Source organism: Mytilus trossulus, chromosome 14, assembly GCF_036588685.1.
Source record: "Mytilus trossulus isolate FHL-02 chromosome 14, PNRI_Mtr1.1.1.hap1, whole genome shotgun sequence".
Lineage (NCBI taxonomy): Eukaryota > Metazoa > Mollusca > Bivalvia > Mytilida > Mytilidae > Mytilus > Mytilus trossulus.
The window spans coordinates 78009621-78029122 of NC_086386.1; the positions used below are offsets into that span (position 1 = coordinate 78009621).

Here is a 19502-nt window from a genome sequence, read left to right on the forward strand (position 1 = left end):
TTTGATTAATTCTGATTCACTATAAGCACTTGTATGTTTTAGGAATAATGAGTCAGCCACTTGGAGGACCACCAAATCTAATGCCGTCCCAACAGCCACCAAGTAAGTTTAACATTTTAAATTCATTGTTTCAAATTTAATTTTGAATTGTTTCAAATTTACTTTTGAATAGGCAGTTTTTAGAAATCTGATGATCACAATAACTCAGTATATGATTGTTGCCAGGCCTTGAAGGCATAAAACTTTGCTCAGTGCTAGGAGCACAAAAATCATGCTCGAAACATGAAATCCAGCAATTCGATTGGTTGATTTTCGATTCTGAGTACAAAAATTGTGCTCAAAAGTTTTATGGCCGTGAGGCCTGGTGTAGACCACATTTGAAAATATTATATGAAAACTGATTGCTTGTCCAAAAGTCTTGTCAGCCCGTGCTGGTAAAATTTCTATCAGGTCAATAGATTACTGTGGATACATTAATATAAGTTGAATACCAATTTTCATGGATTTCATGAAACAAGGGAACCGCGAATTTAAATATTCAAGGAATTGCAAATTTTCTAAAGGAATGTAAACAAACTTTGCCAAAACCACAAAATTAAATATCTACAAATATGCAAGTTTTCTTCAATCCATGGAAATTGTTCACAAAAATAAAGAATCCACAGAATATACAGAATTAAAAGAAAATAGTACATGGGCTGTGGCTGCAAAAGTTCAACCAAAAACTGTATAGGACAATGTAAGAGGAAAACAGTTTAACTTGTGTGATGTCTTATTATTAATTAAGCAAGTTTATTTACAAGTAAGGCCATAAAAAAGAATATGTATGTTTGCCCTAACCCTACCTACCAAGAAAAAAGCTGCCTACTTAAAATCCAAAATCTTTTATTGCCTTGATTTGATTTATTTTTAATCAGATTGGCATGACTAAAGACATCTGACACTTCAATTTCTCTTTGTAAAAAAAAAAGAAAGAATATGCCTACCTATCTACTCACTGTCTCAACCTTTGGATAGGGTTTGGGCAAACCAAAATATTTTTAAGTATGGCCTTACCATTTTCTGAAAAGAAGCGCATCATGAACAGGAAAAAAAATGACCATAAAATATGACACAGATAACTAAACTATCCCTACATATGTCTGTTTATATTTTAGCATTGCAACCTGAGCCATTGAATGTCGAGTCTTTACTGCAAAGACTTATCAAAGTTGGTCTGATTGCACAATCTGGAGAAAAGGCAAAAGAACTAAACTATCCCTACATATGTTTGTTTATATTTTAGCATTGCAACCTGAGCCATTGAATGTGGAGTCTTTACTACAAAGACTTATCAAAGTCGGTCTGATTGCACAATCTGGAGAAAAGGCAAAAGAAAAGGAACAAGAAAAAGAAAAGGAAAAGGAGGAAAAGAAATCAGAGAGTGAATCTCCACAAAAGAAAGAAGAAGAGTCGTCAGATGGGAAAGAGAAAAAGAAGCCAGTGGTAAGTGAATTTAAGAATGAAAAAATGTTGCATTATATGTAAAAATAAGAAGATGTGGTATAAATAAAAATAAGGTGTGGAAAAATAAGGTGTGGTATAAATAAAAATAAGGTGTGGTATAAATAAAAATAAGGTGTGGAAAAATAAGGTGTTGTATAAATAAAAATAAGGTGTGGTATAAATAAAAATAAGGTGTGGAAAAATAAGGTGTGGTATAAATAAAAATAAGGTGTGGTATAAATAAAAATAAGGTGTGGAAAAATAAGGTGTTGTATAAATAAAAATAAGGTGTGGAAAAATAAGGTGTTGTATAAATAAAAATAAGGTGTGGAAAAATAAGGTGTGATATAAATAAAAATAAGAAAATAATGATAAGTGGGCACAGTATTTATACAAAAAAAGGAGATGTAGTTTTATTGCCAATAAGACAAATTATGTTGAATTTAACAACTATGGGTCACTATATGGTCTTCAACACTGAGCAAAACCTATACCACATAGAAAGCTATTAACAGCTACGAAAACACTTATATAAAAAAATTCAAATCAGAACAAATAGGGTTCAGTTTATAACTTATAAATAGTAAGCAATACCAGTTGTGGATTTTTTTTTATAAAGTACTAAATAATCTACTTTATAACTAAACATTTAATTTGCTCTATAGATTTACAGAGTGTTTATTCATTTATTGACGCCTTGTATACTATAAATATATTTTGTGTTTTCAGAGACTTAAACTTTCAAAACCTCAGAAGATTCCTGATTTAACAGAAATGAAAAGCAATATCCTTAAAAAGTAAGTATAACATGAATAATACTGTTTGTTCTTAAACTGGGGGGGGGGGTGTGTCTCCTCACGATTCACGAGTTGATTTTTTTGTCAGTCACGAGTCACAGAAAATAAATTTCCATGATCACGGATCACAAAAATATAAAAAAAAAATCTGTAAAAAAAGGATCACGATAGCGAAAATGTGCAAATCACGAAGAAGGAAAATAACCCATCAGGCCCCTTGTTAAATAGCTCCTAACATTCATTTTTCTATATATATATATTAGTTACTATCAAATATTTAGGTTTGAGTCGTCCTGATAAAGTTTTACCCAGAAGTTTTACCCAGAAAAGTGCTTCAGACACACAATATTTATTTTCATTGCAACTGTAGAATAAAAAAAAATAATGAATGCATCTGCTACCTGCTACCGGCAGTATTAAAATTGCAACAATAAAATAAAATTAAAAATGCATCTGCAACCGGCAGTTTTAAAATGCAATACCATGAATCATTAATTATGTTTTTTTTTACTTTTCAGGCAATATATAGGTGTTATTCAAAGGATGTACTCTGGTATCCAGTGTACGTCATGTGGTACAAGGTTCATGGCATCGCAGACAACACTATACAGGGAACATTTAGACTGGCACTTCAGACAGAATCAGAGGGAAAAGAAGGGAGCTAAGATTTCAAGATACAGATCCTGGTTTTATGAATTAGCTGTATGTTATTTTAATTATGACCCATTCATGGGCATTATGTTTTCTGGTTTGTGCTTCCTTTCATCTGTTTGTTCGTCCGTCTGTCTGCCCCGCTTCAGGTGAAAGTTTTTGGTCGAGGTAGTTTTTAATGAGGTTGAAGTCCAATCAAATTGAAACTTAGTACACATGTTCCCTATGACATGATATTTCTAATTGTAATGCCAAATTACAGATTTTTACCCCATTTTCATAGTCCATTGAACATAGAAAATATTGGGTGTACTATGGACTCATTTTGTTTCATCTTAATTTATAAGCACACTTAGGCCTTTTTTTTTTAATTAGTTGGTTTACGGACAACTAGTGTCAAAGGTTAGGGTCGGAGGAGGTAAAAAAAATAAAAATAAAATAGCAATCTTAGATTTTTTTTTTGTTCACGTATAACTGTTCTGAAAAATTTGAGTCGGAGGAAAAAAAAAAAAAAAAATGCTGTTCATTCATGACATTACAGGGGTTGAGGAGGAGAAATAGTTTAGCTCTTATCTTGATATGCTTTGCATTTGATGGATGGATGGTCAATTGTTGTTTAATGTCTAGTGGCTAATCAGATGCATAATTAGGATGAGAATATGATAATGAGAAATGAAATGCTAAACTGACACACTGAGCCAGAATTTAAATGTGCTAGCTCACAAGGTAACAGTTCCCCCAAAGATATGTTACCTTACCCAGACACATTATTCTGACTCCTTTAATAATTGCAATTGCAGGGTGCTTGGCGAAGAAGCAGCAGATACCAATTTTTAAGTCTTGAATATGGCATCGCCGATTGTTTGCTTAGGTTTGCATTTGATAAAAGTGCTCTCAGTACGTTGACCATCAAAGTTAATATTCAACTGAAAGTAGATGAAGCCGTCAGACTCCATGGTCCTCCCTCGTTGGGTTTTTGAATTCGTCTGTGTCATTTCGAAGCTTTTCAAAATACGCCGTTCACTACAAACGCTTTATTGACACAGACAAAACGTTTTGGAACGCCTCGGATTTTTTTATTCACAGCACTCGAAAAATCGGGTCGGCGGAATAAAAAACAACACGAAATCAAAATTTTAATTTTATTTCACTTTTAAACAAAATCGGGTCGGCGGATCCGTAAACCAACTAATTAAAAAAAAAAGGCCTTAAAAACCTATTCATAAGTATTTGACATCATTACAAAATGTTGCTTAATGCACCAACAAAACAAATACTTAACCACCAAGTTTAATTCATGAAATAACCCATATTTTTATATAAAAGAAAGATCTAGTTGTTACAAGCTGATACAAAATTAGATTAAAGAAAAAGAAGTTAATAGATAAAGGAAGATGTGGTGTGAGTGCCAATGAGACAACTCTCCATCCAAATAAAAATTTATAAAAGTAAACCATTATAGGTCAATAAACAGCCTTCAACACGGAGCATTGGCTCACACGGAACAATAAGCTATAAAGGGCTCCAAAATTACTAGTGTAAAACCATTCCAACAGGAAAACCAACGGTCTAATCTATATAAAAATCGAGAAACATGTATAAAGTACATATTAAAATGACAACTACTGTACATGAGATTCCTGACTTAGGACAGGTGCAAACATTTGCAGCAGGATTAAATAGTTCATATTTTGATAAGCTATGTGTTTGATCAGTCTTTTTATCTGAACTTTTCATTTTTGTTGGTTTTTCTTTCAATCGAACAAATAAATAAGACTGTTTTTAATTTCTGTCTCTTATTTCATTCCTGATTGTTTACTTGTTTTACAGGATTGGTTAGAATATGAAGATGTTGGTGATTCTGAAGAAAGAGGTAGGTTATTCTTCACCTATACTACAAATACTTAAAAAAAAAAGGGCCAGTTACTGAGCATTAAGGTGGTACCCAACACTTTAATTAAAATAAATTTGGCTCGTTTAATTTTCTTAAAATTTTGATAAAGTATTTACTTTGACCCTTTGACAAAAATATAAAAATTTCAAAAAATTTGAACCAACTGGTTTATCAGAAAAATTACACTGGTTATATAGCAGTTTGACAAACACTAATTTTCATCTTTGAAAAGCTTAATTTTCCCTTACACAACGTCATTAAAACATTTAGCTGATTTTACAGAGTTATCTCCCTGTAGTGTTTGGTACCACTTTAACATGTATTTTATAGTATCAACAGAAAATTATGTTAAATACAAGCGTTCTTACATTAACTTACAGTTTTTGTGTTAAAATAGATTGAATCTCATCGCTACAGTCAAAAATAAAGAGTGGCCTTACTTAAATGGGCACAAATTCATATGAACAAAGCAGGATCTTCACTGCACCCGGTCTTTATTTGGTAAATAGAAAGCGCATGATCAAACTAAAAGTTTGGATTGGACAAAGCTGTATGTGCTTCATCAATTAGCAACAAAATAGATTTATTATGTTTGTAATAAATTAATTGACATAAAAAAACGATAAATATGATAAAGCCAAATTTATGAATAAAAAAATAATTACGATAAAAAAAAACGTTTTAATAAAAAAAGTCAAATCTTTGAATTCTCAATTTGACATATGTGATTCGTTTTATTTTCCAGCACATTCAAGCTTGTTTGAACAATTGGCAGCACAGGCTCAAGAGACACCAGACAAAGAGTCTGCACTACCTCAGGGAGAAGACATTCTACATTGTCCTGCAGCTACAGGGGAGGATTCTGCTGATGTAAGTCTTTAGCTAATCACCTGAGTTCACATCTGGTTTTCAATTAGGCTCTTCTTGCTCAATCTTTCATGTAATTTGTGTTCTTTTTTTGTCATTTAGTTTTCTTTTTCAACATGCAGGTTTTGACTGCACACATGTTAACTTCTCACTTTTTTTTCATTTGGGGATGGGTGTCAAAAGCAATCTTTCCCTGGTTTAGTTTAGAGCTGACTGTTTTACCATTTTTCTTCATGGAAGTTCAAATTTTTAAGCCAGCTATAAAAATAAGCTGAAGCATTTTGAGATTTTCATTTTTAGTTTTAAAACCTCATATTATGGTAAAAAAAAAGCATAAGTAAGAAAATGTAACAAATAAGTCAACCTCAATTTTGAACTGGTATGAGTTTTGAGTAATAATGTATTATTCTTACAAGAGTAAATTGTATTACAAAAAATAATGTTTTTTTGTTGTCTATAAGCTCCAAAATTTAAAACCTATATCAGTATTATTTCTTGAAGTGTATTGATTGGATTAATAAATTAAAGTTCATTTCTTCTTAATTCCTTTTTTATAAAAACATATTTTATAATTTCGGTGTGTGTTGTGTGTGGGGATGTTTTATTGACTTATTTGTATATTTTAGGTGTGTGTTGTGTGTGGGGATGTTTTTGAACAGTTCTTTGATGAGGAATCTGAAGAATGGCATTTAAAGAATGCATTACGGTCTGCTGGCAAGGTAATTCAAATAGAATAGTTAAAAGAAACTAAGATTTATTCATAGAAATAATTGTAAGGATATTGGAAATGAGATTATTATGTAGGGGAAAAAATAAGTTGATAGACCAGCAGATATATTTTGATTTGTTTCCTGGCTCTTAGGTTTGTTTATCAATCTGTTTAATAATTCTATTTTTGAATGCCTCCGCTGTAACGGAAGGGACAATAAGTTTTACCCTTATCTCTACATACGTCCCAAAATTGTTTTCTTTTCTCTTGAGTTTCTCTCAACCAAATGTTAAGAAACTTGCTGATTATCACAAAACACCAATCAAGTTTGAATTTTGGTGGTGTCACTTTAACCGTTCTAGAATTCCTTTTATAAATCATGTAAATGGAAAAATTACCAAAAAAAATGTTTTCCGTTCTCCAACTTAGGTTTGCCTCAACCAAATGTTATGAAACTTATACACAATGCTTATCACCGCTTAAAACACATATCAAGTTGAATTTTGCTGGCATCACTTTAACAAGTATCAAGTTATGCCCTTTATAAATGAAAAAAAAATGCAAATTTTTTCCATTCTTCAACTCAAGTCTTCCTTAACCAAACATGAAAACTACACACAATACTCATTGTCATAAAACTCATATCAAGTACATATTTGGGTAGCGTCACTTTTATCGTTCTTGAGTTATGTCCCTTTATAATGTTGTAAGCAAGCAGTGCAACATCTGTGTCCATGGGTACACATTCTCCGTTTATTTTTAAATATTTTAGCTAGACTTGAACATGGGTCTGCCAAAATGTATGACTTGGGGGTGTTTCCCAAAAATATAAAATATTTTATGTTAGGCAGGGAACAGCACTATTATCTGACTCTGAATATTTGCACATTTTTCAAAAATAATTTTTATACATTTAATTTTTCAGACCTACCACCCAGTGTGTTATGAGGATGCTCAAGAAGTAAGTAATATAATAGAAATACTTAAATTTATTTTATGTAGGTGAAATAATAATATCAACTAGGCAGTTTAATTTTTCTATTTTTGACCACTAGCTGATACAGTTTAAAAACCACAATGCCGGTACAAGTAGTACCTATAGTGAAAAAAATTATAAACAGTCGAAAAATTTCTGGGTATAGAGAATAACAAAAGATATTCAAATTTACCAGTCAAAAACAAATCAACAATGCCATGTCAAAAAATATAAACGACGAAAAAGATCAAGAAAATGAAAGACTGAGCAACACTAATCACACCAAAACCAAGGGTGATCTCTTGTGTTCCAGAATGGTTAGTAGATATGGCACCAGATGTATATCTACATTATCTCTACATTTAAAAGAGATTTTCAAAAGTTAATGAAAAAAAATTGTTTTACATCATGATAAAGTTTATAACTTTCTAAAATGATATTGATAGCATTATGCCCTTTCCATAAAGATATTGTCCATAGATAAATTGTTAATTAGATAGACTAGTTTAAAATTTGAAAGAAGATGTATATGATAGAAATTAAACAATTATCACTTTTTTCAGAATTCTACTCCAAAAGAAGATCCAGGCGCCAATCCCATGATGTTACAAATACAGAAGGAACTTGGAATGATTCCTGCCGACACTGTTGTCTCGTTCCCCGCAGCTAACGTGATCTCGGTCTCACAACACGACCATACGCCCAAAGATATTAATCCTGATACACCACCTGAACCGGAAGGTGACACTACCACCAAAGAGGAGATGGCTCCGTCATGACCCGAGTTGATAAAACAAAACTAGTCATTCCTTATCTGTGATTCTGTGTGTACTCTTTTATAGATATTGTGAAGATGTTGAAAAAGAGTTGAAGAAGAGAGAATGGTTTGAAGTGCTTTCCACGATTTGAACTATGAAATTTCATTGCTAGGCAATTTGTATGATTTCTTTATGCATTCTATGAATGGTACAGAAAGTAAAATTTGTTTGTGAACTTGGAAACAGGAACAACAACACAATTAAAAGTCACGGCGGATCACCTGACTTTCTAGCTAGTTCTTTGAATGGATCAGGCTGTTATCTGTGGAAGACAGTTTGGACACCAGGGATACAGTTTTAAACTAGTTCCATTTAGCTCTTAAGCAAAGAATTGAAGGTGTATGGTGGTCCGAGCGATACCTTTCAGTGTAAACTATTAAAGTGATGACAGCTGGCCTTGATATTGGTCAATTTTCAGTGTAATAGTCATAGTATGATGTTCTACTGTCTCAGCTCAAAATATTGTATTATAGTACATGATATTTTTCATTTTGTTAATTGCAAATTTTTGTTTTGAAAGCATCGATTGTTAACACTTCATTTTGAGATCAGTTTCTGTTGATTTTGTAAACAATATTTATTTGTTACAAGGGTGTCACAAACTTGTTATAAAATTATACTGGTAATTCATGTAAATGGCTATGTAAAAGGTTTATTGTGACTTGATTGTTTAAAATGTTGAGAAAACAAAAGTTACAAAAAAAGTAAAAATATGAAAGAAAAGTGTATTCTAAAGGTGGGATGTTATTGGCTATTTGATTTTTTTGTCAATTTAAATACATACATTTCATTGAACCATTTGCGTGATCATTTCCTATACATGTTAAAAATCCAGTATATTTTGTGGTTTTGAAGTTGTTTTCCTAATATGCACTGATATGTGATAAAATTGTCCTTACATTGAAAAGTAAATGCTTAAAAATGGCATATGAAGTTGCATTTAAAGGCAAGGTTCACAAGAATGAGGGAGGTGATTTGAAAAATGGTGTAAGGAACACAGAAAAAAAGGATATATACATTAACATTCATTTCTCATTATCATTTTCTCATTATCATTCCAAAAATAAAGTGCTATGAATTAATTTATTTGTATAAAGTTTTGATTTGTAAATTATTATTGTTGAATCAGATAATATTCCAGAACTATTCCTGGAGCAAATTTACTTCAAGGAAAGATTCAAAAAAAATGTACAAAGTATTTGTCTTGAGTTAGAATTGTTGTTTCTAGGTACAGAATTTATATTGCTTCTATTTACAGTGAAAAAAATATACTTTTTGGGGCCAAAAGAATAAGTGTATGAAAGGGCATTCTTACCTGATACTTAACTATGTTGGGTTATTTTTGGACATTATGCATTGTTGCAACACTTACAGTACATGTCAAATAAATTTTGTCATGGTTAATAAAATTCTTGTGATAAGGCTTATTTGTTGAAAACACTTTTGCTATAATTGTTATGCATGTTAAATTGAGTTTGTTCGAAAACAGTTGAAAACTTCAGAACTTTCATTACGGAAAAAAACCCATTTGTTATCAAGCTCGAAATAAAATCATTCATTTATCAAGTTCAAAATAAAATCATTCATTTGAAAAATTTTGGGTTGCAGAATGCATTATTTATAAAGGGTATTTGGGAAGAAATTCCTAGTATATTATTCATAAATTAATAAATTCAAGAAAACGTAAAGTTAACAAAGCATTTCTAACAAAGAGAAAAAAATGCTATTGTTGATAATTTATGTCATAAAATAATATTGGATTATTAAAAAAAAAATGCGTTGAGGCAGAGTTAGCATTGTTTTGTGTGAATTAGTAGACTTACATTTAAAAGTGTTTGGTATTTAACAAAGTGCAATAATGTAAGTAGTTATTTGATGAGTTGATTTTTTACTTTATTTTTATACATGTACTTGCAGTTGAAAACTCATTTTAATCAGACATTAGCAATTGTCACAATAATTCATTATTTTTCACAAATTCAGAGTTTATTTTTTCATGTATTTTTTCCATTGTATGAATGTAGGATGAATGTGAATTATTTTAAGATACTTATTGTTTTTGTTTTAAACTGAATTCTTAAAATCAGCAAATTGTATTCGGATGGTTGAAACATTGACAAAGATAATTGTTTTTGAAAAATCTTCTATTTATTGGCAGAGGAAATTTATATTTATGAACCAGTACAAATTTGGTTTCGAATTCTATTTATTTTCTGGTTCTTCTTTTAACACTTTTTCACTGAAAAAATGAATTTAATCAAAAAGTAGATAAATGACTCAAATCAACACTAAAATTATTATTGATTAAAATAATCTATAAAAAAAACTTTTTGTATGATATGAAAATTCTTGTGGATAATTTCTTTATAGATTTTAAGATTTATTCATTATAAAGATAAAACTAAGTTTTCATTAGTTGATTTATTCATTATAAAGATAAAACTAAGCTTTAATCAGTTAAGGATAGAAACAAGGTATTTAAGGTAAATTGTTGTTTTAAATGATGAGTTTGAAAGTGTTAGTTATTTTATTGTTGTGTTGAATGGAAGATTGAATATATATGCTGTGAATGAAAAGTTTGTATGTCTGAATGTTGATATATTTTTTACAATCTTATCCTACAAAGGAGGCAATAAAAGGATATAAAATTGATAAATGTGTTTGTTACTTTGATTATTGACACACCTGCTGTTCTGATATCATCCTCCAGAGTACATTCATATCAGCTGTTTGACCTAAATTACTTTTACCAGAACTTATCATTGGTTAAATTGTTTCCTCAGAGCTTTAGGTCAATTTTTTTTTGCCCCTGCCTTAGCGAAGGGACTCAAGTTTTACCCTTTTCTGTCTGTATGTATGTCTATACTTGCGTCTTAAAGTTGGTTTCCATTCTTGAACTTTAGTTTGCTTCAACCAAAGGTTATTAAACTTATACACAAAGCTTATTACCACAAAATACATATCAAGTTTGAATTTTGGTGGTTTCACTTCAACCGCTCTAGAATTATGCTCCTTTACAAATGGAAAAAAGGATATCGGTTCTAAAAATATCAATAATGTATTCATTAAAAGTGTTTTTTAAAATTGGAGATATATTCCTTTGTCCATAATTGTAGTTGAATTACCTACAACCAAGGCTTTATACATTGTCAACTGGAAAAAATTATAAATAATCTTTAATCTTCGGTGCTTACAAGGACTTTGATTAATGTTCTTCAGTATTGTCCCTTTATAACTTTATATGATGTGCAAGTGGGGGCATCATCTGTGTCCCATTGACACATTCCCCATTTAATTTTTAGGTTAGGTGGTCAGAAAAAAGTCTTGATCAAAGGGCAATATGTACAAAGGCAGTCTTCTTGTAAAAAATATGCTCAGCACAGTGGAAATTGTCAACTGAAAATCTTAATTGACTAGCATTATTGGTTTTCCTACTGAAGGTGGATGGTTCTATTCAGGCACTCTGGCTTCATCTACCAGTTAAAACTTATTGCCAGGAAATAGCAAAGAAAATTGTGTTAAACACTGATCAATCTATGACTACCCAAAGAGATTTACTTCAAAAGGGGCAACATTTTTCCAAACCAACAAGCATGGTTGTCCTAACTTACATTAAATTACATCAACAAAGAGACATGCCTAGGAAAAACTTCCATAAATCAAATTGTATTGATCATGTTGATGCATGGTTTTTATTATGTATGAAGGATCACATGATAAAAAGTATGTTTTTGTGTTTTTTTGGTCGTCTGTAATTCAAGATGGCTAGCAGCCACTATACAAGACTGATATACAAAGGACTACAGAAAGTAACTGCATAAAACTTTCCCATAAAAACTCATTTGATGCAAAAACCTTGATAACTGTCATAACTGAAACATCTTAGAAATTTGATCAAAACTTAGTAGAAATGTTCAAGATGAATTGAAACAATTATAAAAATCAGTTGGCTAGACTAACTACAATACTGTTAATCATCTGGTCTTCATATCGGCAAAATATTGAAATCATGTGAGAACAAAAAATCATATTTTATTAAACAAAACAAACAAAAAACATTAAAAAAAAATTCCATAAAACAAAAAAAAGAAATAAAAAAACCTTGAAAAAAATAATGTTATCTTCTTCTCTCTCCATACTAGACTGGGATCACATGGCTACACCTTCCTACGCTTTTATAAATAGTACTTTCTTCTTACAGACCTGAAATGAGAAAAGTTTGCATTAAAGCATTCATATAATATGTATTTCTCTTATGAATAAAGACCGTTTTTGTAAATTAAAGATGTTTCACTTTGTAATTATATAACTACTGATGTCACCTATTGTTATTTGTATATGTATTGTTTTATATATTATTGTAAATTATATGCCATATGTATATATTGTATTTGATGAGCCATAGTTTCTAGTTAATAAAGAATTTAAATTAGAAATGATTTTTTTCAATCAGTAATGAAACCAGCAGGTTCGGTCATTTTGTATAAGGGGAGAGGTTTCAACCCTGGCTCACCATAAAATGTTTACATAATTGTTATTTTTTTAAAGAAAAATCTACCTTTAGACCCCCCCCCCCCCCCCCCCCCCCCCCCACACACACACACACACACTAGATCAATCAATTTTCAGCAAAAACAAAAACACTGCAATAAGATATGGGAAGGCGAGCGTACGTCCCCTTGTCCCCTTTCCATTGGAAAATATATCATTTCTAATATGAACTTGTTCAAGCATTTTCCCATTCGCTCCGCCCAAAATTGTATTCCCGTTTATTGAAATACGCTCTTTCGTACATCCTAGGCCTGACATTCAGAGTTAGAGCAGAAATCTCAATAATAAGATGTTTTATTGAGCTTCCATTGAACCAAGTAGTATTACCTTCAACAATGAGTAATCTGTCTACATCATCTTCCGCTTGGTCCAATAAGTAACTATTATATTCATTTACTGATTTCAATGACTTCAACTCACTCTCTGTTAAATAAAATTTTACAAGTTCTGAAGATTATATTCATTTTATTTGTATGAGAAATCATGCAAATTTCATAACGTATAACGATCTACTAGCATTGTAATGATGTAAATAAGATATGGATATATTTATGTGAAATGATAGCTAATGAGTTAACTATCTACTATAGACCAAAGGACGTGGATGTAAGCAAATACAGTTCACCTTGCACGATAACAAGGAGCAAATCTTATAATGTATAGCCACCAAAACATGACAAAAACATCCCCCCCCAAAAGAAGATAAACCCCCAAAAAGAAAAATGATTTATTTACAGAAAAATAAATCAAAAGAAAACAAAATATGATAAAAAGTATTCAACAACATCCACTCAAATACACGATGAAGCAGGGTTTATCTGATGAGTTAAGCCTTCTTCAACTGAATGTAATGTTCGTTCTTATTTTGTACCTTTACACCACCGTCCCAGGTTATAGTAGGATTGGGCTCCTGCTAACATGCTTGACCCCGTCACATACTGTTTGAATGTGCCTGTCCCAAGTCAGAAGGCTGTAATTCAGTGGTTGTCGTTTGTTGATATGTTACATATGTGTTTTTCCTACATTTTTTTGGTATACAAATTAGGCCATTAGTTTTTCTCGTTTGATTTATTTTACATTGTCATTCGGGGCTTTTATAGCTGACTTTGCGGTATGAACATTGCTCATTGTCGAAGGCTGTATAGTTGTTAATTTCTGAGTCATTTGGTCTCTTTTGGAGAGTTGTCTCATTGGCACTCATATCACATCTTCTTTTTGAACATTCAACTTGTTTGAAGTTGCCAAATACAATTCTTCATTAGATTTCAGGATGAATCACATATTATTGATTTCCTTTTAAAGGTGACCATTAGATCAATCAATCAATCAATCAATCAATAAATTAAACATGCTTCTGAGACAATCAATCAATTCATTGATCAACCAACCAACCAAACAATCGATCAACCAACCAACCAATCGATCACTCAATTAAACATACAAACAAAGAAACAATGAATCAACCAATCAATCGATCAATCAATTAATCAATTAATTCTTGCTTGGTTTCTTCAACTATTAAAATCAAATTCAAATTGTCAATCTTTAGATCAATTATATAATACTCAATCATTGTTTTATTCAAAATTATAAAATCTTACCAATAAATTTTTTAAGTCTGTTTAGTTCCGCGTGAACTTTTGTCTCTTCGACATGAGCAAGCATTGTGATCAGTGGAGTCTCATAATAAGGGGCTGCCTCATTATTCCAATTTTTCTTAAAACGGGAAAATTGGACAGACAGCCCCTCAATTTCTGCCATCTTTTGATCCACGTCTTGATCAAGTTTGCCGCAGGATCTTGCTAGTCTCCGTAACGGCATCTCAAGGGTTGAGTTTTTACTTCTAGCATCTAGATACATAAATATATAAATATTACTTTAAAAACATCCCAGTTGTTCGTTTGTATTTCCTCTGTATTTAAAAATACTTTTAAAAGTGTTTTAAGATTACGGAGGTTTTTCACCAGATCTGGCAAACCTTCATAGTGGCATCTCAATAATAAAAATAATAATAACCGAGAATCTTAAAACCTGATTTGTTGAGCAAAACGACGGCTGTCACATGTGCTTACCCTTCCGGAAAACCCGAGATCTCCTCTAGTTTTTGATGGGGTTCGTGTTGCTTATTCTGTAGTTTTCTATGTTGTGTCATTGTACTAATGTTTGCCTGTTTATCTTTTTCATTTTTAACCATGGCGTTGTCAGTTTATTTTCGATTTATGAGTTTGACTGTCCCTCTTTTTATATCCATATTACTTTAAAACATGTCCCCAGTTGTAATGTTCATTTGTATTTACTCAAAAATACCATTGCCAGTGTATTCAGATAACGGATTATGTGTTTTTACGCTCTATACCTTACATGTACCTATTTTCTGGAATAAAATACATAAAGAATCGACAGTTGTCTAACCCTGATTTCATCACCTATCAATCATTTAATCAAGTTATGACATAAACAATTTTTAAAGACTATATTCTGGTTAATAATAGAGAAATTATAGATGCATCAAGCTTGTATTTCTATCACCTATCAGTCAAGTATCAGAAATTTATTTCACACACAGGAAGCGGTGTAACGGAATTTAAACGGTGCTTTTAAGCTTGATGTATCTTATCGGTTTTTAAAAGAAGAAAAAAATTGTCTTAACTGGTCATTTACAAAAGATGTAGTATTACCTTCAAGATATGGTTGTAATCCAGATATAACTTTATCGTTTTGAATACATGTAGTTTTCATAAATGCCAGTTCTACAAAGAAAAATAAGATGAACACATAAAATACGTTTCTCAGAGACCAAAGTTAACTGCTTTTAAAAATTTAAATCTGTACATTTACATGTAGTGTATTTTATCTAAGGGAACGACCATTCGACTTAAAAAAGTGGACGGTGTCTCTAAATAATAGAAATATTCTGTTCCCCAATTTGATAAAAAAAAATAATATATACTAGTGATCTGGCCAATTAGATGAGAAAAAAAATCTGAATTTTGATTCCCCCAAACCTCGTAGTGCTAAAAATTGAAAGAAAATAGATTGATAGCGTAAAAACTAAAAAAAAAAAATTTCGCGCTAAAACATTTCTGACCCACGACAGACAAAACACCATAATCCCTCTTGTGAAGTTAAATGCGCCAGTGTTTGAAAGAGGGCATTCCATTCTCTATTCTTACATTTTTAGACCATTTTCTTTATATTTCGGTCTATTTTTCTCAAAATTAACCAATGCCTTTGAGACAAAGATGAGTAGCGATGCTTCAATTGTCCTTGTGTTTAAACCACCTTTTACATGTCAGGTACTGTTTAATCACAATGTCCGTCAACATGGTCAAGCACCGGTTATTCCAAACTCCGTCAATTAAGTACCGTTTAATCAAAACTCAATCAAACACCGTTCAATCCAAAATCAGTCCCGTCACAAACAGTTCAATCCCAAACTCCGGCCAAATACCATTTATCCCAAACTCCGTCAAATACCATTTATCCCAAACTCCGTCAAGTACTGTTTAGTCCCGAATCCCATCAAATAACGTTTAATCCCAAACTCCGTCAAATACTGTTTTAAAAGTCCCAAACTCCGTCAAATACTGTTTATTCCCAAACTCCGTCAAATACCATTTCATCCCAAACTTTGTCAAATACCATTTAATCCCAAAACTCCGTCAAATACCATTTAATCCCAAACTCCATCAAATACAATTTAATCCAACACTGACTCCGTCAAATACAATTTAATCCCAAACTCCGTCAAATACTGTTCAATCTCAAACTCCGTCAAATTCCATTTAATCCCAAACTCCGTCAAATACCAATTAATCCCAAACTCCATCAAAAACCATTTAATCACAAACTCCGTCAAATACCTTTTAATCCCAAACTCCGTCAAATACTGTTCAATCCCAAACTCCGCTAAATACTGTTCAATCCCAAACTCCGTCAAATAGATATAGGAAGATGTAGAATGTGCCAATAAGACAACTTTCCATCCAAGTTACAATTTAAAAAAGTAAACCAGTATAGGTCAAGGTACGGTCTTCAACACGGAGGTTTGGCTCACACCGAATAGCGAGCTATAAAGGGTTTAAAAAATACTAGTGTAAAACCATTCTAACGGGAACACCAATGGTCTAATCTATATGAAAAAGTACCGTTTAATCCTTAAATCCGTCAAGTATGGTTTAAAACTTAACTGTGTCAAGTATTGTTTAATCCTTAACCCCGTCAAGTATTGTTTAATCCCAAACTCCGTCAAGTAGTGTGTAATCCCAAACTCCGTCAAGTAGTGTGTAATCCCAAACTCCGTCAAGTATTGTGTAATCCCAAACTCCGTCAAGTACCGTTTTTATCCTAAACACCGTCAAATTACAAATATCGTTATTAATCCAAAAATCCGAAACAGTGGTGATGGTGCTTCGCAAAACTATTAAAAATTCAACGCAATGGTGATTAAAAAAGCCGTGGTTTCCCGTTACTTTAGATAAAAAAATATATCTTACTTTAGGGACAGTCTACATGAACATGATGAATAAGTATACTAAAATATTATTCCTTCAATGATTTAAATGCTTTATATAGCTAACCTTTTATTAGCCTTCCATTCAGTTGACGGCGTTTGCGGACAAGATAAGCTATCATAAAACATATAAAAACCAAAGCGACATCTACGGGATCAATGGTATCCTAAAAAGTAATAAGAGCAGCATAAACATGAAGTTTAAAGCAAGACTGAAGGTCAATAGGGGGCACTGTTAACATGTGCTTCCGAATTAGTTTCTTTAATCTTATTAATTTAATTTTGTGTTTTTATATCGTTATCTTTCAATCTATATGATGTATACATGGTATATGTACGCTCGAATTGATTTGAAAATATAAATGCGTATGGAATGTCTGTTCTCAACAAAACTCGTCTTGCAATGGTGTGTCACTTTTGCTTAGTGTTGAAGGCCTCAGTGTGACTTTGAGATGAAGAATAGCAATTAACTATCGTTTCTTTGCTTTGGTTTTGACAATTGCTTTAAGTTGTTTTATTCGTTTTTTTTCCCATATTATTAGGTATCTGAAGTTAATACATTTCTTCGTAATTACCACTATAGACTTTAAGCAATCAGTAATCAATCAATCATATACTTACCTCAATATGTCTTACAACATCATTACCAGTACTTAGCAAACCATCGATTTCAAGGAATTTCGATCTGAAAAAAAAAAGAAAACGAAATAAATAAATAAAATTAATTTAAAACCGTCCGTTTTATAAGGGAACAACCATTAAATGATTTAACTTTAGGGGTCTAAATCCAGATCTTCTTCACACCCCATAGTGTCAAAAAATTTTTGGTTCATACAAAAAAAAAACATAAACAAGATAAATAGTCTGTTTTTAAAAAGAAATAGAAACCCAACGGTTGAGATATTGTTTGTGATCCGTAAATATATGAATAACTTTCTATGGTAGATTCTACTTGTATTTGAATGGAGATGTAAGTCAGAATGAAAAGCATATTTCTCTAATAGTTAGATTTTATCGAGCATATATAGTTGGTGCATGGTCCCGTGGTAAAGTGTTAACCTCATATAGGAAAGGTCGTAGGTTTTTATCCTTTGAATTGCTGAACTTTTACATGGAATGAAACAATAAAAATAATAATAATGATAATAAATATAAGAAAATAATGATAATAATGATAGTATAATTTACTTACTTTATATAAATACATGAAATAAAAATTTTAAGAACTATAGTATGATTGTTTTTTGTTGTAGTTATATTTTTCAATTACAATCGCTGCAATATTGAAGTAGGTAGTTTCAAAAATATGCAATATTCCTTTTAAAGATATATACACCAAGAATTCGATAAAAGTATAAAAGGAAAATGTGTCTACATACCTAAGCAATGACTCTTTACGAACGGTTGTCGCTTGGAGCAGAAAACATAGAAAGATAAGGGAATAATGCATCTCTAACTTTCTCGATTGTATATTTTACGTCTCTAATCGTCCTCAGTCAATATATAATCTCCCGAAAATCTCAGACGTTGTCAAAAGTAACGTTACACGTCATAAAGACAGACGAATGTAACGCAATCTAACAAACTGACGGCCTTGTTCATCGTAATATCTTAAAATATATTTGGAACAAGAAAGGGGGACAGGGTGGTTTTTTATGGTCGGGTGGGCGGGGTTTTAAGATAACAAATGTCAATGTCAATTTAATCAAGATGATCAAAACATGACTGTACTTTTATCTTAATTTCAACTTTTCTATTTGTGTTTATGTTTGTGCTGTTTATTTTTTTTTGTTCTCTTAATTTTGCAGTGGAAGATTGCCGAAATACCCCACTCGGAAATTTTTGAACGTAAAAAAAGATAAAATAGCAAAACGGGATTTTTTTCCAAACTCTACCAATTAATATTGACTTACAAATGCATAATTCACAAGCGATGTTTTTTAAAGAATATTTTGACAAAACTGAACCAAACCTGTACCTAAAACTTTAACTAAGGCCACATAAAATAAAATTGTGTTTCCTTCTACATCTTTGAAAAAATGAGGTTAGGTTTATAGGGAATAGTTTTTATTTTACAATCCTTTTTTACATTGAGTCTATGGGAGAAACATTCTGGCTTTAACAGTGCTTATTTGAAATGCCGAAAAAAATACCCTTTAACGTAGGCTATATTTCTAATCTTTGATTATCAGGTAGGTAGGGAAATAGGAAACGTACCTATTATACTTAATTAGGCCTAAA

General features: G+C 31.5%; 2 protein-coding genes across 4 annotated transcripts in view; one reads left to right on the forward strand and one right to left on the reverse strand.

Moving 5' to 3' along the window:
• Positions 1-10849, forward strand: part of LOC134697294 (pre-mRNA cleavage complex 2 protein Pcf11-like) — a 36745-nt gene extending 25896 nt beyond the window's left edge. For 2 of the 3 annotated variants that reach the window (XM_063559470.1, XM_063559471.1), the window contains exons 7-15: positions 43-102; positions 1286-1485; positions 2215-2282; positions 2801-2984; positions 4764-4806; positions 5573-5697; positions 6321-6413; positions 7329-7364; positions 7943-10849. In XM_063559470.1, the coding sequence (XP_063415540.1) occupies positions 43-102; positions 1286-1485; positions 2215-2282; positions 2801-2984; positions 4764-4806; positions 5573-5697; positions 6321-6413; positions 7329-7364; positions 7943-8158 (1025 nt within the window). In that variant the 3' untranslated portion in view covers positions 8159-10849. Of the gene's footprint in view, positions 1-42; positions 103-1285; positions 1486-2214; positions 2287-2800; positions 2985-4763; positions 4807-5572; positions 5698-6320; positions 6414-7328; positions 7365-7942 lie in introns of those variants that run through there. The other variant, XM_063559472.1, reaches the window with a different exon arrangement.
• Positions 10850-12231: 1382 nt separating this feature from the next.
• Positions 12232-18796, reverse strand: LOC134697295 (uncharacterized). Its single transcript, XM_063559473.1, has 7 exons — positions 18641-18796; positions 17883-17946; positions 17329-17428; positions 15427-15498; positions 14350-14598; positions 13076-13171; positions 12232-12400 (listed from the first exon to the last, which is right to left on the reverse strand). Exons 1-7 carry the CDS (start codon positions 18709-18711, stop codon positions 12393-12395), a joined length of 660 nt encoding a protein of 219 aa, XP_063415543.1. The 5' UTR covers positions 18712-18796; the 3' UTR covers positions 12232-12392.
• Between the last annotated feature and the right edge of the window lie 706 nt (positions 18797-19502).

What these genes read in the sequence shown, in the direction of transcription:
- LOC134697295 (XM_063559473.1), bottom strand. Translation starts at nt 18,711, where the DNA reads ATGCATTATTCCCTTATCTTTCTATGTTTTCTGCTCCAAGCGACAACC. An exon ending in ATGTTGTAAGACATATTGAG is followed by an intron (nt 17,429 to 17,882) that starts GTAAGTATATGA and finishes ATTACTTTTTAG; the next exon opens with GATACCATTGATCCCGTAGA. An exon ending in GAATGGAAGGCTAATAAAAG is followed by an intron (nt 15,499 to 17,328) that starts GTTAGCTATATA and finishes TTTTCTTTGTAG; the next exon opens with AACTGGCATTTATGAAAACT.